The 24,591-nt window shown below is 34.2% G+C and overlaps 2 protein-coding genes across 2 annotated transcripts; both read left to right on the forward strand.

Annotated features, from left to right (window-relative positions):
* The first annotated feature begins 504 nt into the window (after window positions 1–504).
* On the forward strand, window positions 505–8,105 carry LOC132186419 (NADP-dependent malic enzyme). The gene is made up of 20 exons (XM_059600390.1): window positions 505–726; window positions 1,079–1,359; window positions 2,514–2,634; window positions 2,743–2,817; window positions 3,733–3,884; window positions 3,988–4,093; window positions 4,254–4,319; window positions 4,682–4,777; window positions 4,927–4,998; window positions 5,108–5,191; window positions 5,397–5,495; window positions 5,853–5,900; window positions 6,044–6,097; window positions 6,190–6,288; window positions 6,448–6,537; window positions 6,636–6,713; window positions 6,892–6,966; window positions 7,066–7,156; window positions 7,534–7,662; window positions 7,757–8,105. The coding sequence occupies exons 1-20, from the start codon at window positions 697–699 to the stop codon at window positions 7,843–7,845; spliced, it is 1,935 nt and encodes a 644-aa protein (XP_059456373.1). The 5' UTR covers window positions 505–696; the 3' UTR covers window positions 7,846–8,105.
* Window positions 8,106–16,694: 8,589 nt separating this feature from the next.
* Window positions 16,695–22,137, forward strand: LOC132186423 (transcription factor MYBS3). The gene is made up of 3 exons (XM_059600393.1): window positions 16,695–17,109; window positions 20,952–21,160; window positions 21,322–22,137. Exons 1-3 carry the CDS (start codon window positions 16,842–16,844, stop codon window positions 21,856–21,858), a joined length of 1,014 nt encoding a protein of 337 aa, XP_059456376.1. The 5' UTR covers window positions 16,695–16,841; the 3' UTR covers window positions 21,859–22,137.
* Window positions 22,138–24,591: the final 2,454 nt, after the last annotated feature.

Here is a 24,591-nt window from a genome sequence, read left to right on the forward strand (position 1 = left end):
AACAAAACAAAACAAAACCCTAAGTGGAGGTATTCCCAACAACGTTGACAAAGAAAGGAAAGGGTCAAGATCGACATGTCCATTGCATAACAGCCATGAATCTTCCTGGTGGAGAATTGGTGGAGAATCTTATGCGAAAGCTACGAAAGAAGACAGGCCCCGATGCAGATCTACATGGGCGCCAATCTACGGCTAGTAGAAAGAGCTCAAATATCTTAATATGAGTGAGTCGTACAATATCATAGCTTTTATCCATTGGGTAATATATTACCCTGCTTGTTTTTGGGGACGCAGTGAGTATCAATCACATCACCTTCTTTCACCGTCGAAGATCACAACTACAATTCCAAAACAGGACACCCTACTGATGTGGGTACCACGAAGAATATATATTTCCTAATTCCTATAAACGATACGTAACACCATGTGTAAAGGGCACTTTGGTACTATCGGTCCAAAATAAGTTGCACGCAATATTTATTTAGCTGCTTCATTCCGCCAATTCTCATCTCTTCTCCCTCCCTTTGTCTCTCTCAACAAAATCAGGCTGCAGAGAGAGAGAGAGAGAGAGAGAGGCAAGAAAGAAAGAGAGTTTAAGAGAAAAGCAAGGGGGCCTGAATACTCTTTCGTCTTCTACTCTCTCTCTCTGGGTACCAGAAACCAAAGACTCAGTCTTTCCACATTTCGTTCGCCAAGATGATCTCCCTGAATAGAAGCTCTTTCCTGGTAATATAACGAAACCCATTTCTCAGATCACTCTTTCATCCACACCCACTTCACCAAAATCAATTTCAAGCACCCTCCTGAGAAAAAAATTTACGTTATTTTCTGCTTTTTCATGTCCTGCTTGTTCACATTGAAACCCACAAAATTCTCAAGCCTTTCCTACTTTCCAGTCGGTGTTTATTTGGTGTAATCGAATTCAAAGCCGAAGAGCTAGATTCCTTTTTCTGGGCGCTCATTCTTTAGCCCTTTCAGTTGAAAAATCACAATTTTTTTTTTCTACCTCCAAATTCTGTTAATTTTCTGGGTCAAATTTTGTCTTCTTTTTAATTTTTTTTTTCTTCTGTGAGCGTAGAATAAGACCGGGATATCTGGTTCCTGTGGCTCTTTCTCTGGGGCTCAGAGAAGACGGTCAGCTTCGGTGAGAGTGGTGGCTTCGAGCTCAAACGGCCGGGCAGGGGACAGAAACGCTGCCGTTTTGGTGGAGAACACGTTGAAGGAAATGAGAGAAGGGTCCGCCGTGATTGCTGACGTGGACTCCAAACCCATGGTTGGTGGTGGGGTTCAGGACGTTTACGGCGAGGATACCGCCACTGAGGACCAGTTTGTGACCCCTTGGAGTGTCTCTGTTGCGAGGTGAGAAACCAACGATCTGTTATGCTAATTAAAGATTCATGCTTTTACAATTTTCACTTTTAATTTTATTGTGTGTGTGTTTTTTTTTTTTTTTTCTAAATTAATTGAGGTGATTCGATGATATCCATGTTCTTCTTTAGACTCGATATATTGTAATTTTTATCTATAAAGTTCAGTAACTTGTATAGAGGATTTATTTCTTATGTTCTATATATATAGCAACAAAGAGGAATAGATTAGTTATAATATTTTCTAGTTATTTTTGCTGAATTATGTACATACGTATGGTTTCACTTTTTTCTTATGTAATATTGTTTCTGTGAGAAGTGCAACAGTTTGGTCTCTTTATATTCTCTTCTTTTTTTTTTCTTTTTTTTTTTTTTTTTTTTTTTAAACTTTTTTGTTCTTTTTTTAATTGCCATTGTGGTTTAGCTTTTATGTTCTTGAATGAGGATCTGGGTCTTGTCGTGAATATGTAGGTCACAATGTTTTGAGAAGAAGTACATCTTATTATAATAGTCTGACCCAGTTGACTTTTGTTGTGACATTAATATAACTTACTACCTTATGTACAAATGTTCTTCACTCTCATGTTCCCTTCTTTCAGTTTTGTTTGATCTGGTAGCTACTAGGCTTTCATGAATTTCCATTTTGGGATTTTTTTTATTCACTGAACTAATAGAAAGTTATATTAGCAATTTTTCTAAACTACAATTCACTTCCAAGATGCATATCTAATTCGGTGTACCTTGTTTTCTCCTACTTCAAATTTTAGCATTTTTTCTCATTAGCATGGATGTGATCCATTTTTGCTTGCATATAAGTTATCCAGGGATGTTAACTTGTATATGAGTGAGTTTTCTATGAATTTATTATTTGAAATGTTTTCTGGCAAGCCTTTCCAAATTTACATGGATTGGTTCAATAGTCTGAATAGTGCATACAACCAAGTCTCCTGTGTCATATGTCCTTGGTTTTCCTGAGACCTTGGACATAATAATATCTGATGGTTATGTTTGTTTGGAGCGGCTTTAGTCTGTTTCCTGGTGACCAGTTGGATGAACTACCTTCAAGTGCCATAAATTGGAGCAGGATTTAGTATGATGCTATATCTTACCTTTCTCTCATTTGTTGGGTTTTCTTTTCCTCTGCAGTGGTTATTCTTTGTTGAGAGATCCGCACCACAATAAAGGGCTTGCCTTCACTGAAAGAGAGAGAGATGCACACTTTTTGCGTGGTCTTCTACCCCCTACAGTTGCTTCTCAAGAGCTTCAGGTTATCACCTGCTTAACTTCAACCTTCTCACATAGCGATTACTTTTTTGTTTTTTTGTTTTTCCCTTTAATAATAAAAACTTAATGTTATTGCAACTCTACTCACTAGGTGAAGAAAATGATGCACAATATCCGCCAATATCAAGTTCCACTGCAGAAGTATATGGCCATGATGGATCTTCAGGTAAGCATTTATACAATTTGTTTTAATTTTGCGCTTGAATTTTTTAGTTGGAGTTTTTGCAACCAGTTTTAAATTTTCATACAATCTTGGATTGTACAGAATCATCTGACTTGCATGTAACTTAATAAATTCTGAGTAAATACAATGGTGATGACTTTAATATTGTTTCAAAGTCTTACAGAATGAAAATGCATGAATCTATATTCGGAGCTCAAATTTTTTAGTTGGAGTCTTTGCTACACAGCCTACACCGTTTTAAATATCATACAATCTTGGTTTGTACTGAATCTGGCTTGCATGTAACTTCATAATTTCTAAGTAAATACAGTGGTGATGACTAGCTTGGGCTTTGCTTAAATGAGTGGTAGACCTATTCGCATGTTGGAGAGGACAATTTGGTAGTCTTCAGAGTGTGGTAGTGTGAATGATGGTTCCATCCTTCCTAATGTGGTGTCTTTGGAGAGAAAGAAATGATCGAAGTTTTGAAAATCACAAGAGGATGGTAGTGGAACTAAATTTTTTTTTCTTCAATACTCTTTACCATTTGACAATTGCCTTTGGCTACTTTACTATTTTTAGCTTTCGTGATTTTCTTGATCTTTTTTCTTTCTCCGGTTGGGTGTGGGTGTTTCTCTTGTATACTTCCTGTGTACTTAAGTTGTGCCTTTGCACCTTTTTAATGAATATTCGATTACTTATAAAAAATATTGAGAATGCATGTTTTAACTTAAAGCATGCATTAAATTTTTTAGTAAATATACTGGTGATAACTCCAATATTGTTTCAGTCTTATAGAATGAGAATACATATCTTAGCGTAAAACATGCATTACTTGTCTGTATGTTTCCTTCTAGTCATTTATTCTTTCCTACTGAAATTTAATATGATCAAGTTGTTTCTTTGCTGATTTTTCAGGAAAGAAATGAAAAGCTATTCTACAAACTTCTCATTGACAATGTTGAGGAATTACTGCCAATTGTCTACACTCCCACCGTTGGTGAAGCTTGCCAGAAATATGGGAGTATCTTTATGCGGCCTCAGGGTCTCTTTATTAGTTTGAAAGAAAAGTATGTTTGGTTGCACTTGTTTTAGTTCCCTGAATTTTTGGTCACTTCTAATGCAAAGTTTTCTTCATTACTGTGTTGAAACTGATAACTAGTCTTTTTGCAGGGGGAAAATTCTTGAGGTTTTGAGGAATTGGCCTGAGAAGAATATTCAAGTCATTGTTGTCACTGATGGGGAGCGGATTTTGGGGCTAGGAGATCTTGGTTGTCAGGTAAGTTCTATCAAGAGTTTGTTATTAAGAACACATGTTGATAATCATCTGAAAAATATATGCTATTGTGAGAGTGGTTAGAGTATTGATCTTCTCTCTCTCTCTCTCTCTCTCTCTCTCATGACTGAATCAATTGGTTACAATTTGTGAAAATTTTCAGGGGATGGGAATACCAGTGGGAAAACTTTCCTTGTATACCGCGCTAGGGGGAGTTCGTCCTTCAGCTGTAAGTATTCACATAAGCAATGCTATTCTTTCTTCGTGTGGCTGAGTAAGAACCTGTGTATATCACCAAATAAACATAATATGTTTATCTGTTTTGCAATATGTCATTACCCTGCTGAACTCTGGGTTGCGATTCTCCTTCCCAAGTAGGGAAAAAAGCATAGGTTTTTCTATTTTTCTGTACTAACTTTTCTGCAAAAAAAAGAGCTGTAGGTGCTAGGGACATTTGCATGTAGTGTGCCACCACAGTACATTTGTTGATGTAGAAAAGCTGTTGGTGCAGTCAGCAGTCAGCCATAATTCAACCCTTTTTCTTTCTTGTTACAACTAATAGAGCAATATCAAACTTGTTGATTGTTTCAGTGCTTGCCTATAACCATTGATGTGGGCACAAACAATGAGAAATTACTGAATGACGAATTTTATATCGGGCTCAGGCAAAGGAGGGCTACTGGGCAGGTTATTTGCTTGCTAAGTTCTTCTAGCTTTCATTTACTTATCAAAAAAAAAGTTTTTCTAGCTTTCATTTGTCTAATTGATACTAGTCCTATAACCATCTGCTATATTAAAGTGTTCTTGCTCACTCTCTCTCTCTCTTTGGACTTCAGGAATATGCTGAACTTCTCCATGAATTCATGACTGCAGTCAAGCAAAACTATGGAGAAAAGGTCCTCATTCAGGTAGTTGGTCCTAGGGAAAGACATAATTTCATTGTTGTCTGGTTTGCATGGTTTATATATATTTATTTGTAAGTTAATGTTTTCTAAATCTGTTGGCCACGTGTTGCAGTTTGAAGACTTTGCAAACCACAATGCTTTTGATCTGCTGGCAAAATATGGCACAACTCATCTTGTTTTTAACGACGATATTCAGGTAAACTATTGTTGATTTTTTATGTGATATCTGGGAGATTGGGATAAACATATCTTCAAATCTCTCTATGTTCGGGTGGCGGCTAACAACAGTTTTTCGTTTTTCTAGTCTTTCAGAATTTTTGGATTCGTGTTCTGCCCTATTCTTTCTAATTAGATGAGTTGCTTATGAAAAGATTTTTTTCTTTTTTTGGGTTTCGTTGCAGGGGACAGCATCTGTCGTACTTGCAGGGCTAGTTGCAGCTCAGAAGTTAGTTGGGGGAACCTTAGCTGACCACAGAGTTCTATTCCTTGGTGCTGGAGAGGTTAGTCTATATTACCGTGTTAAAAAGTTAATGAAAAAGACTGAACTAAAAACAAATTCCTGGATTTGTAATACTTTGCAACTTTCCTTGAAAACGTTACTGCAGTAAATAGATGACAAAATAATACTGCCTGTGCGCCTTAAACTGCTTGGTCCTTGTGGGCTCACTCCACACCTGCCTTTTTCATTATGACCTTTGAAAATAACTATATTGATCTATAATGGAGAATATAGGATCTTTCGTGTCTCTCAAGTGCAATTATTTCCTGGTCCCTCCTCTCTCACCAACCCTTCTCTTCACTTATTACTGTGCACGCTGCCACTTTGTTCTTGTGTCTCACACATGTAATGGTTACAGGCTGGTACTGGAATAGCAGAACTCATAGCCCTTGAGATTTCAAAACAGGTTATAAGCTGTTATCTTTGTTATTCCTTTTTCTTTTCCCTTCTTCTTTTTATTTTTTTATTTTTTCAGGTTTTATTAAGTTATGGAGGAATTTTATTTAGGATATACATCTAACTACAGTATTATACCTGATGTTTGAGCAGACAAATGCCCCACCGGAAGAGACCCGCAAGAAGATTTGGCTTGTGGACTCGAAGGTAGTAAAAAACCTGAAATAGCCCTTTTTTGTGTGAAGTAGATTTTTTTTTTTTTTCTTCATCAGTTAATATTGCCTGTAATCCTTTAACAGGGATTGATTGTCAGTTCCCGGAAGGAATCACTCCAACATTTCAAGAAGCCATGGGCTCATGAACATGAACCCATTAGGGAACTTGTGGATGCTGTTAAGGTGTGAACAGATCTGTCTCTTTCTCTCTCTGTCTTGTCTCTCTCTCTCTCTCTCTCTCTCTCTCTCTCTCTCTCACGCACACAAGCAGATAGACAAACACAGATCTAAACAGATGTCGAACATAGGTTTCTTAGCTCTAACTTGGCTTGTGTTTATTAGGCAATCAAGCCAACTGTGTTGATCGGAACATCAGGAGTTGGAAGAACATTTACCAAAGAAGTGATTGAGGCTATGGCCTCCATCAATGAGGTAATTTTCTGTCCATCTATCTACTAATATGTTTGAGAAATTGTATTTACACCCTAAAGAAGTTAAGGCTGATTGTTGTGTATGCTTACTGCTTGTAGAGACCTATTATTCTCGCTCTTTCCAACCCAACTTCACAGTCGGAATGTACTGCTGATGAAGCTTATAGATGGAGTAAGGTAATACAAACATGCACTTGGTGTTAGAGTTCTCCAATGTATATCGTACCATTAAGCTTCTTATCCCCTATAAAGAATATCAAATCGTTATCACTTGATATCATTCAGCTTTTTTGACACTTCCAGATAACAAGCAAACTTCTTTTTGTTCTTTATTCCTCTTTATTATTACCTACAGGGTCGTGCCATTTTTGCTAGTGGAAGCCCATTTGCTCCCGTTGAATATGAGGGGAAAGTTTTTGTGCCTGGCCAGGTCTCTCAACTCTTAAAGAATTTTATGAAATATGTGCTAAATGTAGATACGTGAGAAAGTTGACAACTAATATTGGTATTGTTTTTCTTTGTGATTCAGGCAAATAATGCATACATTTTTCCTGGATTTGGTCTGGGTTTATTAATGTCTGGTGCTATCCGTGTTCATGACGACATGCTCCTGGCTGCCTGTAAGTGCACCAAAACCTGGACATTAAGAGTTCACTTTCATTTTGCCTAGGGTTAGACGATGTCAGGCACCTTTTTCAGGCTATAACTCTTAAGTTGAATTGTTTTTTTTTTTTTCTCACAACTTTCACCTGCTCATGAAGGGATAAAAAAAAAAAAACTCAAAAACTTTCACCTAATATACAATGTTATTAGATTATGAGCTTTGTAATAGGTTGTGCCAAATATTATGATAATTTACTAACTCATGCTTGATCTCTTTGGAATGCATTCTAGAGAATTATTTAGTCCTTAGAAATGATGAACTTCCTCATTCTTATGAATATGTTGTAGCATATGATGAACTTTCTTCATTCCGGTGTTTGTTTTCTTGGAACAGCGGAGGCTTTGGCGGCACAGGTGACTCAGGAGAACTTTGACAAGGGGCTCATATACCCTCCATTCACTAACATCAGAGAGATTTCAGCACAAATTGCTGCTAAGGTAGCATGCAAGGCTTATGAACTTGGTGAGTCCCTCCTCCAATTGCTCAGCTCCCCAAATTTGTTTTCCAACTCCACAAGCCTTATTAACCATTTTACTTTATTGCAACTGATTTGTAGGTTTGGCTAGCCGCCTTCCTCAGCCAATAGATATGGTGAAGTGTGCAGAGAGCTGCATGTACAGCCCTGCCTACCGAAGTTACCGGTGAATTGCTGAAAGTTCCTCTGTTTTCGTTATATGAAGTTCACTATATTTATATTATTCCTCATTGTCAATTTCCTTATTTCTTTTTTTCTTTTTCTTAATTTTTATTTTTTAAATCCTTCCTCCCCCCCCTGTTTCTTCTATCCTAAAAGTTGGGTGGGGGAGGAGAGGTTGTAGTTGGATTACAGGTAAAATATAGTTTGGAAAGTGTTGTGAACTGTTACATTTTTCATTTTACACGAAATAAAATTTCAAATTACCAAATTCGAAGCATTTTATGGAGTTTCAAGGATGTAAGCTTCCAGATAATTCAACCACCAACGGGAATCTAATTTAACTTAACCAATGATTCGCTAAACGCTTGTATGAAATTAATCTCTGTTTTATAAACAGAGGCGGAACGATTTAAAGTTGATGCATCTAATAGTTAACCAAAGTTCAAATCTTGACAATAAAATAAATATAACTTGATTAAAAGATTACACGTGGTTAAAGTTGAAATTAGAAGGGCATGGCACGTGCTTGGGTAACATAGCTCTCTTTCAACCCTAAATGAATCTAGCCCAATCCACAACTTGGGCCAACCAGCCCAACAACTAATAGCTATTAAAAAAAAACACACACACACACACACACGACCGTGGATAGAACGTGTCAACAGATTAAATAATTAAGAGGATTTATGTTGTGAGTTAATAACGTGGGAAACATCAAACATAGAAGAGGCGAGAGAATAGGGTAACCTGGTAATCTGGTAGCTGCATTTTTTTTGAGAATGAGTGGGGTTTACTTTAACCCTCAAGATTGAGAGATTTGAGACACAGTGGTGTGGAGATCAAGACCGTTGAATTTCAAAGTCCATACCAATCAAACAATGAAACAAGACAACTTAGACAAGTAAAGGTGACGAGAATTGAGCAGTAACTTGGTCAAAAGTCAACGAGAGCGTCCAACAAGTCCTATGGCTATAGCGTGTGGACCCACTATCCTAACTCTCAACCATTTTATTTTGACGTACCCACATCGATTTACTTAGAGATATTTATATGTATTTTCAAGTCTGTCTGTCAATTCTAATCTTATTTATTTAATTAAACGGTCGGATTCATACACTAATTTTTTAATTTGGTAAAAAAATTTGTCAATCTTAATTTTACTGTTTAAGTTGCTTTTTATTAAAATAAAAGAAAATAAGTTATTTATTTGTTTATTGTAATAATTGAGTGATTTAACACTTGTAAAATTGTAATGATGAACCACGCGATACGTATTGAAAATTGATTGAGACACGGTGTGGGTCACACTTATCATCATTTTGGCGTCATCTTCTTGCAACTAGCAAAACCTTGAAAACGTTTTTACTTCTTTCTTCATTCCCACTGCTTTTTTGACGCGATAGTCACTCTAATTTCCACGTCCACTTCAACTTTTCAACCATATATATATATTCTTTTTTTTGGGTTTAAAATCTGAATTGAACTTACGGTTTATTTAGGCTCCAGCTACATTTGATTCGACATAATTTTTTTTTAAAAAAAAACATTTAAACATTTTCTTCAAAAATAATTTACTAGAAAATATTTTCAGTGTTTGGGACGTATGAAAAATTACATTAAAAAAAAAAACACTTTAAATATGATTAAATGACCGACGCTGTCTTGATCAAGTCCCGGCTAAGCCCCAGTCGGCTTGCAGCATAGTCCCAGTTAGGTCTCGGTAGGGTCCCGATTAAGTTTTGGTCCTATTCGGTTTGGTTCCGATCGGGTCTCGGCGCGGTCCCAATCAAGTCTCGGTTGGACTCCGGCGTTGTCCTGGTCCGCCTTGTCGAGTCTTGGTAGGGTCTTAGTCTGATTCTAATCTCTCAACGAAGTCCTAATCGGGTCCCGGTAGGTTCTCAGTCAGGTCCGGTTCAAGTCTCAGCGGGGTCCCGATTGGGTCTTGAAGACGTCATAGCTGGGTCTATTGATTTGAAAATGAGATGCTCAAATTCAAAAAATAGTTTACGGTTTTAAAAAATGGTTTATGCTTTTCAAAAATGGAAATCTTTTTTCAAAAATTAAAGAGGCTTTTTTCGGTCAAACCAAAAATCTTTTTGGTTGACTATTATTTTTGTAGCACACCGAACACTTGAAAATACGGAAAAATATTTTCTAGAAATCATTTTATGTCGAAATAAACAGAGCCTTAATTTTAAACGGATTTTTCACTTCTCCTCTCATACCAACTGATGCCAAACAAAACTAAAATTATTCTGAAAGTGTACGACAATAAATATAAATTGAAAATTGAAAGAAAACAAAAAATCTCGGTGAAATTTTATTAATAATTCAAAACCGTGAAAAAAAAAAAAAAAAATGTTATGCCTTTATTTGGAGAAAAGAAAAAAGAATAGAAGTACAAAAATAACCTTAAACTTGGAGACAAAGCAAAATATTTATAGACAAAACGAAGAGCATATTATTCCAAAAATAATCTTCGAAACTTATGCCTGGATTCTTGCCTTTGTTGTGCTATCTTCGTATACTAATTCATTTGCTGATTCTCCTGCATTGTAAACTGGCTTTTTACTTATCTTTTTCTTTTTTTGGAAAAAGAATATAAAATTAGTATATGTAGTTTACTTAATTTGCAATTAGCTCTACATAGTATTAAAATGAGCTTAGAACACTCTGAAATATACTAAAAAAATAATTTACTCCTTACAATCAAATTCCGTCCATTGACTTAATAGATTCCAATAGTATGACATGTCAAAGCTTATAAAATTGTGACACATGTCTTATTTAAGTCAGTGACATACTAACGGAATACGTTAAGTTAGTGAACAAAATTTGACTGTATGGAGTTTATTTTTATATCACTGAGAGTTAATTGTAAATCAAGTAAATCATAGACATTGATTTTGTAATTTTTCCTTCTTTTTTCCTCGATACATGACACACACACACACACATATATATATATATATATATATATATATATGAGCAACCACAAAAGATGACATAATTTTGAGGGAAATCATAGTTAAATGGAAAATTAAATAAATAGCGGAAATAAAACTAAAATATAGACAAGTGATTTTATGTGGTTGATTATATTACAAAACAAAGGCTCCTACAATATAAATAAGTACGGTTGATTTGACTACTATCAAACTTGGTTACAATCACTCTTATAAAATATCATTTTAATATATTTCTTTTTAATATAAAAAATATATTCACTAACAAATATAAGGTAATTTTCTTTGTTGACAGTCATAGCTATGAAAATTTGTACGCGGCATTAATTTCTTGAGCATGGTGGAAGAAAGTCAATCGTTGAACAAATTATAAGAGCTCATCTTCCTTGGGTCTTCGAGTTGTAGAATAAGGGATTAAGTTGGATTTGTTCAACTTTAAGACATAATGGATGACGTATAACATTACTCTGTTTATTAATCTATTAAGCTGGGAGGAGCTTATCAAAAACAGAAATATTTGTTTTTTATTTTTTTTTTTCTTGCAAAAGATTGACAAATTTGCCATTAAATTTGTAAGACTAATGTTCTATAAATTTACAAAAAAGAATGAAAAAAGAATGTGTAAGGTGTGAGGATAATGTCGTAATCAAGTTAGGTACGTATAGTAAATTGTCAAGAGGAAGGAAGCGTCTCACGTCAAAATACTTCAAATTACTCTCTATCTCTCTCTCTCTCCGCGGTCGTTGTTTTTGTCCCAACTTTATATAAATATAAAAATATATATAATTTTGGAAAAATGCTAAAATGACAAGGATATATATATATTTAATGTACGGTTCACTTACCAACCAAGGAAAACAATTTATCGTTTACTTTTGTCTTCTTCGATTGAAGTGATGTTAGATGTTCTATTTGATTTTACATAAGTAAGAAATCAATCTTTAGATGTTCTTTTAACGGAAATAAACTGAAAAATAAAAATTAAAAAAAAAAAGAAAAAGACCCATTTGGTGTACACTTCCTAAATTGCCTCAACTAACCAAAATTAATTAATTAATGTAATAATTAGATGTGATGAGTAACAAGCATTCTTTAACATATAAATGCTACCTAGTACATTCTTACTCTACCTTTATTTCACTGTGTTAATGTGACGGTATCTATCAATAATTTAATGTGTTAAAAAAAAAATCCCAAAGTCAATGGACAATGCTATAACTGCCCTAGAGTAATGCTAAAAGTTCCTCCAAAATTGATGTAGTTTTAAAATTATCATTAGTATGTGATAGATTACTATTGAATTTTAATTTTAAAAGCCACATCAATTTTAAATGGACATAAAAATGACTTATATTATTATTCCAACCCTTATTAGTCTAGTAGAGTTGAGGTATAGTACGTAAAATTTTTCATTTAGCAAACATTTGGAGAATAATCTAATAAGAGTAATGTTATATACTAAATTTTTATTTCGCAATATTGATGTGGCAATTCCCAATCAACCCTTAAATCAAAAATGTAATTTTTAGCCATCCTAGTTTTTGATAATATATGGAACATATAGTTACCCCTCTATTATTATTATTAGAAAAAAGAATATAAAATCTGTCCTTATGGTTTATCTGATTTTTAATTAATTCTTTGTGGTATTAAAATAAACTCAAAAGTCCTTGAGGTATGCCAAAAAAATAATTTAGTCCCTACAGTTAAATTTCATTTACGGACTTAACAGATTCTGATAGCGTGAAACGTTAGAGTTAATAAAATTGTGATACTTATCCTATTTAAATCAGTGTCACACTAACAAAATATATTAAATTAATAGACGAAATTTGACTATAGAAACTAAATTATTTTTTTAGCATATCTCAATCGTCTTTGAGTTCATTCTGATAAATTATGAGGACTAATTTTGTATTTTATTATTATTATTATTCAAATCCCAAGAAGTCATTATAATATACAACTAAACATACTGTTTTGAGATTCTCTCAAAGATAACAACAAAGGGTTAGTATATCATATCTTACATACGATAAAAGTCACCCTTATCTTGTAAGATAAAGTCCGGCGCAGAGATTCCTGGAAGTTCATCTCCAAGATATTCTACTTTATTTTACTTTATTTATTTATTTTTTTAATAGAAAAAGATAGAAATTAAAGGGTGGCTCCTACTACTACTCCTACTCCGATCTTCTTCTGTTGCTGTAGATCGTGATAGATTCTGCCGAGCTTGACTTTCATTCATCCCCTCCCATTTTCCTTATCTCTTTCAGCATGTGCTGCCACGTTGCATCCCTTTAAAGTTTCCGACGTACCCTGTGCTTTCACGTGTCCGTACACATATATATCAGCTTTTATCTTTATCTTGAGATAATATTCTTTTATGGGAGTAAAAAAAACATCTCAGAATTACTGCACCGATTTTCCATGCTTCTGCTCTTCCACGTTATGGTCAATGGATGTATCTGGTCAATACATGCATGGTATATATGGCTGTGATCATTGGGATCATAGAACTAGCCGCGTGGTCCGTTGCAATAATAATCTTGTACTGGCTATGACTTCTTTTGATAATCATGCTAGGTTTACTCGATTCAACCAAAAAAAAAAAAGTAATGGTATGTATTTACTTTGACATTTGGTAATTTGGGCTATTACTCTAAATATAAAAAATGTTTAGAGTATTATAATTTTTATTATAAATTTATGTAAAAGTTTATATTTTATGAAAATAAATATTATGTGGGTTACCATGTCATGACCGTCTATATTTTAATATATAACATAATAAATATCATGGAAATGTTACAGTCCAGAGAAAAAATTAGGAGTATTTCTTTTTTATGATATAAGCATAATTCAGGGATTAAGAGTTTAAGACAAAAAAAAAAAGGGTTTGATTAAGATTCGTTCTCTTTATTTTAGTATTGAAACAAACGAGGCTTTTGGATTTGGATGGGGGCTTAATTTGATGTGACATTCAATGATATCAGTAAGCATTTAAAGCAAATGACTTTAATGGGACAAAGCATAATTATCAGATATTCCGTATGGATTAGGTGGATGTAATTATAGAACAAAAGTTTGAGCCAAAATGGATGAAAAGATTGATTATTGAAAGGTCAAAAAAAAAAATATATATATATATATATTAATATTAAAACATGTAAACGTGTATGGTGATCAACGCCACAAATATCCTACCCTTTTTTATTTCTTCAACCCCACATAAAGCAGAGGGTGGGCCACCACCAACTCCACGTGGCATACTGTGGCTGGCCATGTGATTCTTCTTTTTTCTGGATAAGTAGATTGAAGGAGGTCCTACCAGTCCAAGTTGATTTGAAACACATCCGTCATCCATCTACCAAGGAGGAGTAATCCATCTACACACGCCTCCTTTTTCCATCTCCAATTTCCTATCTTTTTCGCCCCGCCTCCACCGTAAATCGGTGTATCAATGGTTTTCAGGATACTTTTAAGCCGCGTATGACTGGCTGGCGATGACGCGTGAGGGTGTATTAGATTTTTGTTATTGTATTTTTATTGTTTTTAAATAAGAATATATTTTCTTTATATCTGCATTTAATGTTTTCTTAAGTTTTGATTTTACAAATTATTAAGAATAACGTTTTTTGTTGTTTTATAATTATGAAAGCAAACTATAAACTGATGATAGTAGAAGAGGCAAAAGGGATTGCGATTGATAAAGTATTAGTAGCAGAGATAAAAAATAAAAAATAAAAAAAAAAGGAATCAAACCTGGCAGCAAATAAAGACGTGATTCGTCAGAATTTGCTGTACATTTGAAACTGATTAGGAGTGATTGAGATGACGATTTTTTATAGATGTTGTCTTATAATAGCCCGAAATGCTATTGTGTATGTCATAAATAATATTTAAGTTGTGAAGATTTCAAATTGTATCTTTGATATTTTACCGAGCAGTTTGCCCTATTTGATTGTTATATCAATAAAGAGATAATTTGTTTAAATAAATAATAATAATAAAAAGAGGAGGAGTAATTGGATCATAAAATATTAAAAAAAAAAAAAAAAACGTGTTTTCTGATATGTTATAGTTGTTCCTTATGTTCTCCTAGTATTTTATTGGCCTTCTGTAAATATTGTTTTTTTGAGAGGATTTTCAAGAGGATAGTCAAATACATGAAAATAGCTAGATTTGATTATTTATGAGCTAAGTTTCAGCAGAATGGCTAAATTACCTTTTTTTTTTTTATTTTCTTCTAACATGAGCCGTGAGAGCTTATTTACTGTTCATGCTATACAAGTTTTTTAACGTTATTTTATCTATCCCCTTTCTTTCTCTCTCTCTCTCTTCCTCTCTCTTGTAGCTCGTTTTATTCACCCAAACAAGAAGATTGGGTTGAATGCTCCGGCGCGACTAGCATAACAGAAACTCCAGCACCTGACGTTGGGTTCCTCTGTAGGTCCCAAGCAAAAGATTTTTTTGGGAAATCTTGGGTTTGTTTCGGTTTGGATTTTGAAACCTAATTCTTTATATGGGTTAATTTTTGTTTTGATTAATTTTGAATGTCTGATATGCTTTGGGGCTTATTTTGGTTTGGGTTTTGAAGGACTATAAGGCCATTTAGATGGTGGGAAGGTGATGAAATTTTGGGTGGCAGAGCAGGTGGGGCATGGTTGGTTTGTAGGCAGGGGTGTTTGGGTGAGAAGAAAATTCAGGGAAGGAGCGGGTATGTGTGATTAGAGAGAGAGGAGTGGAAAATAATAATAATAAAAAAAATATTAGAAAATAGTATTTAAAGAAAGTAGAAAGTTATAATTGATAATTTGTTGGAGTTTGCATCGAAAAATTAGTAGTTAAAATGTAAAAATGTGTATTTTAAGGGGCTAAAATAGCCGCTCTTGCTGAAGATGCTCTAAGAAGACAATAAAAATAAAAAATAAAAAATAAAAAACCTTACTCACTGGTCAAAAAATAATATCCATGTAGGATTACAAGAACACTATAAGAACAACATGAAGAACCGTAGTATTCTCCTAAATTATATTATTTCGCCCGTGATCTCTAGGTTAACTTTTTTATTTTCTAAAATACCATTAAATTAATTATAGTAAATGTCGTTTTGAGTGTTTTGTATTTTAAATTATTTGTTAATATTTTTCAAAAAATAAAAATAAAAATGATAGAATTCATTCATTTTTCAATCATCTTTTAATTATTTTTATAATGAATTGATAAATCTATTATTGAATTTGTGTAGGATTTATTTGAGTCTATAAATATAATGATTAATCTATTAAATTTATAAAATAATATATATATATATATATTGACGTGAATCATTTCTCAAAAAAAAAAAAAATGTTATCGAATAAAGTCTAACAAGGAATGAGAAGGAAACAACTCTTACTCAACAAATCCAGAGCAAAACAGGCAATGAGAAGGCAACAACTCTAATACCAAAGTAAATCCAGAAAAACAAGGTGCAATGCTAATTTTTTTCTTAATAATTAAACCAAGTCCTTGGATTTTCCTATTATTAGACAAATAACCATAATATTAATAATCTTATTAATCCTAACAACAATAATGATCTGCTCACTCCATTAATCAACTAATCCATTACCAGGAATTCTAAAACACAAAACGACTACAGATATGAAATCAAATTCACGAAATAAACCAAAAAAAGAAACCCAACCAAGAAAAGTTAGAAAACATCCAGGAAAGCAGGGGGTGTTATCTTTTACAAAGGAGAAAACCGTAATTTCGGAAAACGAACGAACCCCCGCAATCCTCTAATCCCCTAATTTATCCCCATTACAATACTTAAATTCCCTATTTTACCCTTCACATTTCCAAATAAAATCCCCTCTCCAACCCCAATCATTTCCCCCACCCACATAAATCTCTGTCTCTCTCTATCTCTCTCTCTCTCTACCTCTCGCGCTTTCTCGCTCGCTCGCTCGCTTGTGATATACAGGTGGATATCGCTGAGTAGGACGAACTCCGTGGTGGTGGAGAGTGGACCGAGCGGAGTCTGCGGCATGACGCGGCGGTGCTCGCACTGCAGCAACAACGGGCACAACTCGCGGACGTGCCCGAATCGCGGCGGCGGAGGCGGAGGTGTGAAGCTGTTCGGGGTGAGGCTAACAGATGGGTCGATCATAAAGAAGAGCGCCAGCATGGGAAACCTCTCGGCGCACTTCCACCAGGACTCGCCCCCCCCGTCCTCTGACCCCGTCCACGTCTCCGACGGTTACTTGTCCGACGACCCCGCCCCCGCCTCCAATCGACGTGCCGACCGCAAGAAAGGTTACTCCTTTCTCTTATTTTTTGCTTCCAAGTTTTTTATTTTTTTATTTTTTAAATTGATTTTTGGTGGGTTTTTTGGGATTGGTTTGCGGTGATCTTGGATAAGGTTTTCGGGGATGGGTTTTGGTTGTGTTTTGTTATTAGGTAAAATTAATTAATTAACTTATCTCGTATCATTTTTTTTTTTATTCTTTAAATTTTGTGTTTAGATGTTTGTTTGCTCTTTTGGTGGATAAGCTGGTTCCATCACCTTTCGTGTTCATTTTGACTTGTTTTTTTTTTTTTTTTAAGAAAAAAAACTTTTTTATTCTCGTCTTTTGGTAATTTATTTTAAGTGATTTAGTTTTTGGAAGGCAGTGTTTTTTTTTGTTTTTCATGGTTTTTTTTTTTCATTGTATTTGCAGAAGAAAAAAAAAAAAAAAAGGATAAAAAGCACTTACTTTCGTGTTCCATGTTTGACACTTTTGTGCTTTTGTATTGTTCATTAAAAGTCACGGGTTTGGTGCTGAGCTGGATATGGTTTGGTTTGTAAGGAATGTAGGTATCTAGAAAAAGAGTTCGTTTACTTTATGTTTTCTTCAATGAACGAGGTTATGTAGGTGAAAATGAGGTACTTGACGACAGCTTTGTTGACTTATTATTAATTTCTGGATGTTTGTAATTGCTACATGATTTTCCTTGAAGCTTGTTCATGTTTTTGACGCATTTGATCAAGAAACTATAAGTCGTACTCGAAGTTTTCTATATAATTCTTTATTTGGGAAATTCTATGGAGTTTCTTTTGGGACCACAAGACAAAGGGTATAAAATATATATTTTTTTTGTTTTTAAATAATTTTGGGTTTCTTTGTTAAAACTTTTTTAAGGTGTTTTTTTTGATTTTTGGTTGTGATGCGATGCTAACGGCGAAAGTAGTTTTGATTGTTAGCTTAGAGAATTTTATGCTTGACACTATAAGAAACGATTTGTCCGTAATCCTAGAGTTTTTTTGTTTTTTTCTTTGATGGGGGATTTTTTTATTATTTATATGTTAGTTGTTAGGTAGATGTCAATCTATCTTGATGAAGGCTAGAAACCAATAGGAGGAATGTGCCCTTTGCATGACTCGGCAGCTTTTGAGTCTCCAACCAGGGAAAGTTGAACATTATTTTTTATGATGAAATTTTGTCAATTTATTTACCTTTAAGAATTAAGACGCATTGGTGCCTTACACAGAAATAATGTGAAACCTTCAGAGTAATCTTCCAAACGATACCCTAGGCTGGTTTAAGCAAATTATTTTATATTTACTGTTTTGAGTAAATATTATGAATGTTGAAAGTCATATCAAATACATGCAGATCCAACAAATTTACATTTTGTAAACTTAAATTCCTACTTTACCTGATTAGCACACCATAATCCTGAGCTTGTGATGGACACTATTCATTGGTGCTAGTATTATGTCAAAGCAACTGTTTTCGTATGCGTTATGAGTATATTTCTTCAACTCCATGATTTTTATTCTATAGAGTTACGTGTGTTAGTCTCTTATTCATGTTTGTTGCTGACTTGCTCATGCATAGCGAGCTATGATTATCTGAGATATTGTCTAACAGCAGTTGATATAATGCAATTCAGAAGAGTTTGTAGAATATTTGGATTGCGTTGCGTTATGTTTCTTATATAGCATAGTTTTTGACTGAGTGGGGAAGCATAGCATTTGTCTCAATATAATAATGTTCATATTGTAACCACTATATTCTTCAGTATATGATCTTGGTCGAGTTTCATTGAAACATACTCTGTTCTCTTAATTTTATTTTAGGTAGTTTGATTATAGATGTCATTCTTTTTCTTGGATCTATTAGGACATTTGACAAAGTGAAGAAAAGTTTTAGAAGAATTCAACTTTTATATGTTTAGAAATCTACTTTAGGATGCTGCTGGCTACAATCCAATAGGCTTTGGGTTCTTTGCCTAAATTATATGCCTGGATTATTCTAGTGGAAAGTTGAGGTTGTTGGTCAACAATTTTGCATATGCAGTTTCCTTTTTGGAGGGGGGGAGAGGGTGGTTGGATACTTTAAGGACTTCTACGCGAATAAAGTGTTTATTTGGGTGCCCAACAAGATAATAGTAATATGCAAAGGGTGAAGTCGAGACTTTTTTATTTGGGAAGCTGGACTAATGGATAATGTATTTCTTTTTCTATGACACATTCTCATGGTAGTGGCTAAACCCATGTGAATTCATGAACAGAAAGTCACCATATGAAACAAAGTGCAACAGTTTATTATTTGCTAGAAGCTGACATTGAATAAGCAAAAAAAAAAAAAAAAATTAATGACAACGATCAGTTGTTTGTGTGTATGTGTATATATATATATATATATATTTTAATAAATTTATATTATAATTATATCATTTACGATCATCGAAACATGTAAATTGTTTGATTTAACAATTTGTCACCATATTTATTTCTATCTATATCATCATCTTTAGATTTAGCGATTTGTCAACAAACAATTGTTTGATTTAGAATTTTATGTTTTGATATTAATTTACAAAACATAAGAAAAAAAAAAAAAAAAAAAAAGAGATAGGAGAATGGTTCCAAAATTCATAGGTCATAATAGTTCATTTGGCTGAAACTCTTTCTTCCAGCTGTCTTTTCTCTCGTTTTCTGTTGATTTCTTTTTACTTTCTGATTTTAGTAAAGTTGCTCCAGGAAAAAAAAAATTGGGTCAAACTCCTTTAGGGTGGTAGCTTCTCTTGTTTACCTTTCGTGTACGAGAGCTTTGTCTTTCTCTTTAATAAATTATTATTCTTAAAAAAAAAAAGAAGTGTGGGTTAACACCACCACAAATCTTGATTTTTGATTAAACTAACACAATTGTGGTCAATGACTTTGAATGAGCTATAATATCTATTCTACTGCTTGAAGTTAAAATTATTTTTTTTTGAAAAACTAATATCGTCTTTGTTATTTCAGTAAATCTCTCTATTTTTTTGTTGTCTACACTGCATAAATGTTTTTGAAAACTTTTGAGATAGGCTTCATTTCTAATCTTTAGAATGGTTAAGAATTGTCAAGGGAGAAATAAATTGTCCTCGTTCTCAAGGAGGATGGATCTTGGGTGGATAATCCTACCTACATCAAAGATGAGATTGTAAGATTTTTTCCAGAATCTTCTTAGTACTGCTCAGCATGATCGTTCCTGGTGCCTAAGTGTTAGCTAGCTGGACTGTTAACTAATCGATTACAATAAATTGGATTGGATTTTTCAGTTCTTTCTTCTTCTGTACTTCATCAACGTGAAAAGGGTTTAAGAATCAGTTTTCTTTTTATAAGGGCTAAAATAATTTAATTTGGCTTGTTGACCCCATATTGTAGGGTGGATCTTAAAATATATGAAAGATCTCCCACTTTGCATGTAGGGCCTCATTATAAAGGTGAAAGCCCGATAGACCTTTTATAACTAAAGAAAATATGCAGGTAGCCATCAACTCCATCATGATTGTTCTGCCTTAGTGTAGTCTACGGCTCATTAGCTACTTTGAGGTAATTTGTGTCAGCCGTTTCTTTGCTTGTCTTGAATGATATCAAATGTTGCTCGTGGCACGTGTGACAGAGCTCTGCTAGTTACGTGGTTCATTTTATATAATTCCGTTGTACTTAGGGGCGCCTTATGCTTTTAATGAGATTGGTTTATTACTAATTAAAAAAAAAAACGTTTGATAGAGAAATAAGGATTGTTACCATTCCATTTGCTAATCAGTTATCTATGAAATCTACGTAGTAATTATCTATGATTTGACTTGGTTCTCTTTCTTCTTATTCTTGATTTGGTCTTCAGGTGTCCCATGGACAGAAGAGGAACATCGACTGTTCTTAATTGGTCTTCAGAAGTTGGGGAAAGGGGACTGGCGTGGTATAGCACGCAATTTTGTCATCTCAAGGACTCCTACACAAGTGGCAAGCCATGCCCAGAAGTACTTCATCCGGCAGACTAATGCTAACCGACGAAAGAGACGTTCCAGCCTTTTTGACATGGTTCCAGATATGGTTTGTCTTGTTTCTTACGTTCTATAGGTCTTTCACACAAAAACACTTGAATATTTTAGCAAAATAGAGAAACCCTGCTTATTGTTCATTAATGATGGTTATAATAATTTTGTATTTCATTGATTTTTTTTGAAGTTGATTAGTTTGATACTTAATGGCAGGCCATGGATCCACCATCTGTGCCAGAAGAACAAGTATTGTTGCCTTCTTCTCAGGCAAGCGAAGCCGATAATGGCGACGCGTTACCCTCATTAAATCTCTCTCTCAAATCGGAATTTGAACCTATGGAAGCCACATCTAAAGAAAAATTAAAAGAACCGGAGGAAAGTGTGACGGAATCAATTGGACTGGCGCCAATGGTTCCTGGATTGATCCCTGCTTATCTACCTTCTCCATTCCTATTCTGGTCACAAAATACGGTTCCAATGGAGGAAGAGAAGGGTGCAGAGATATCAAATCATAAGGTCTTGAAGCCAAAACCAATGCTTCCCACCAAACCTGTCAATGTTGATGAACTTGTTGGCCTGTCTCAGCTCAGTCTCGGAGAGGAGGCTGAGAAACGCCAAAGAGAACCGTCACCACTCTCCTTAAAATTGATAGGAGAGCCCTCAAGGCAGTCAGCATTTCATGCAAATGCTCCTGTCAGTGGGTCTGACTTAAACAAGCAGGGGGAGAGTAGTGTAATCCAAGCAGTTTGAAATGGGGCGAAGACAGCAGAATTAATATCCTTTTCTTTTTTTCTTTTTTCTTTTTTTTTTTCTTTTTCTTTTTTCTCTTTATTTTGTACAATTATAATTTCACCAAGGCATCTCGGTTTATTTTTTTATTAGAATGAAGAATTTCCAGTCTTTATAACATAGGTTAGATCAATTTAGTAGGAAATATTATTCTTTCTGTGTAAACAGCTTAGCAGTTGAAATAATTGAATCCATTTGGCAAAACAGTTGTTTTTTTGTAGATGAGCTCTTAGCGGTTCAGTCTGCTGGCTATGCCTTGTAATTTTCGTAATTGTTTGCTCCTGCATTCTTAGCCAGAGTTCCTCTAACCTTGATTCTCCTGCTATTTGGTAAAAGTTGATAGTTGTGGCATGCCTTCAGCTAGTCACTAGTGAAAGAATTATAATTTAGGCCTATCACATATTTGTACCCCAAGAGCATACCCGTGTGGTCGGGGCGTCCCAACCATACCCATTAGGTAAAACGTTTAAGAAGTGGCCGACCACTTCAAGCCTTCAAGGCATAGTGGCTCAACTTAAGCTGTTTATTTTGAATAAATGATCCGAATCCTTCAAATTAGTGGCTCAACTTAAGTTGATTATTTTGAATTAACGATCCGAATCCTTCAAATTGAAGGCCCTTACAATTCGAAGGAATGTCAGAGGACCAAATTTTTGTTACATGTATTAATTTTTATTTTATCTAGGGAGAAGTGTCTCTTCTGAAACAAAGTTCCCCAAGAATGCCATCAGGACACAGTATTTGATGGCTATTGTGGGCTAACAATTACCTAATTGGGTTTGTCTTTTAAGTTCTATGGGGTGATATTGCTTAAAAACTTAAGCTAATAAGTTCAGGCCCAATTGTATTTTATTGATCACTCATTTTTATAGTGAGACTCGTATATATATTTAGTAATCTCCTCCTCATATGTGAGTTTATCGTTACATCGACTTTACTGAATCACGCTCCCTAAAGCAGAAGTTCTTTTACTAAGCGTCCATGTTTCATCTCCAAGAGACCAACACTCAATTATGCATATGATAATTGATCAAGAATCTCATGAGAGTTCACTATACAGACAAACATTGTGTTAAGCGCTCGCCCTACCGAACCTGATACTGGTGTTCAAATTTTTTACATAAACATTGCATACAAGAGGCACATACCACATGAATACGATTGTATTTTGTTGATATTGGTTTCTGTATAAATTTTCATACATGAGATATATATGCTACGTCATGATTGAGATGATTTGGATAAAATTTGGGGTTGGAGGAAAAGCTGGAGGGGGTATAGTGGGGATGGTACTTTCAATAATGTATATAGCATGCAATATATGCAAGCAATGGGATTCTTATGGAGATGAGCAGAATCGATGCTGCAAAGAGGAGAATATCTGTGAAAAGGTCACTGAGAAAGCAAGCTTAAAGCTAACTTCTGTACGATGCCAATGCCCACAAGTTTGGATTATTCGAGGAGGTCCTCAAAGCAGCTAATTCTTTGATGTTGCAACCCAATGTCTCCCTTTACCACAATATTGTGGCCTTGGCATCACAACTCCATGTTCCTTTTCTAGCTTGTCACAGATTCTACTGCCTTAATTTGGGTTTTTTCTTTTTCTTTTTTTCCTCGGCTAAAAATATAGTGAATTTGGTGCCTTGTTTATGAAGGTTTCAGTGATCTGATTAGACATATTAGATAGGTTCCCCTCTTTGTGATGTAGATCAATCAACATGGGTGACAGAATGACTATTTGTTTCTTGTGAATCATGAACATGAGAGTAGATTTTTATGAACCTGATTTTCTCTGCCCAATAAAAGGAAAGTACTGTCAATAATAACTCTTATGTTTTCATCTTATTTGAATTTGAATTGCGTTTTCAATTTCGAAAATAAGGTCTTTAGATTTTGTTCAAGTTTAAAGTAGAACTCTCTTTCACTTTACCATTAAAATTAACGCGCAATTTGACATATGTCACATGTCTCTCATTTGATACTTCAACGTCCATTTTAACACTCCAATGTAATGTCACACCAACAAAACTAAAATCTTTTGTTACTATAGATCTACTTTTTAGGTTCTTAGATTTTGTGTTTTTCTAAGTTTTACGTGTTAGATAATTGATATATATATATATATATATATATATATATATATATATATAACATTACTCTTAACTCATAGGAATGAGTAGATGACACGAATCAATCAATTGGAGTCCTATTCGATCTACTCCACACTATTGCCATCCCCATCCACACCAATGCTCTAAGGTCAACTTTTCTTCAGGCAGAAAGTAATAACAACGTAATATATATGTCATCATTGGCTTGCATATGTATTTTATATTTAGAGATCCTTTACGTGTATGATAGAAAATAAGAGAAACTTTTCTTAACTTTACTTTAGTGTATCGAACTCTAAATTTTTTGCAATGTTATTCATCTTTTAGATTTTTCCATTAAGTCCTAATAAAGGGGTGTCAAAATTACCAAAATACCTCTCATTTTTCTTCAAAAAAAAAAAAAAAAAAGAATTGCAAAGATTTGGGATTTAACGGAATTTGTAAAAATACCCAAGTTCGAATCATTGCAATATTTTTTTTTTATTATAATAAAGAAAAGATTATTTGAAAATTTTGACGAAATTTAACGAAAAAACTTAACAAAGGGATGACATTGCAAAAAATTAGAAGTTGGATATACTAA

The sequence above is a fragment of the Corylus avellana genome, chromosome ca7 (assembly GCF_901000735.1).
Source record: "Corylus avellana chromosome ca7, CavTom2PMs-1.0".
Classification (NCBI taxonomy): domain Eukaryota; kingdom Viridiplantae; phylum Streptophyta; class Magnoliopsida; order Fagales; family Betulaceae; genus Corylus; species Corylus avellana.

What these genes read in the sequence shown, in the direction of transcription:
- LOC132186419 (XM_059600390.1), top strand. Translation starts at nt 697, where the DNA reads ATGATCTCCCTGAATAGAAGCTCTTTCCTG. An exon ending in TGGAGTGTCTCTGTTGCGAG is followed by an intron (nt 1,360 to 2,513) that starts GTGAGAAACCAA and finishes TTTCCTCTGCAG; the next exon opens with TGGTTATTCTTTGTTGAGAG. An exon ending in GGGGAGTTCGTCCTTCAGCT is followed by an intron (nt 4,320 to 4,681) that starts GTAAGTATTCAC and finishes TGATTGTTTCAG; the next exon opens with TGCTTGCCTATAACCATTGA.
- LOC132186423 (XM_059600393.1), top strand. Translation starts at nt 16,842, where the DNA reads ATGACGCGGCGGTGCTCGCACTGCAGCAACAACGGGCACAACTCGCGG. An exon ending in ACGTGCCGACCGCAAGAAAG is followed by an intron (nt 17,110 to 20,951) that starts GTTACTCCTTTC and finishes TTTGGTCTTCAG; the next exon opens with GTGTCCCATGGACAGAAGAG. An exon ending in TTGACATGGTTCCAGATATG is followed by an intron (nt 21,161 to 21,321) that starts GTTTGTCTTGTT and finishes ACTTAATGGCAG; the next exon opens with GCCATGGATCCACCATCTGT.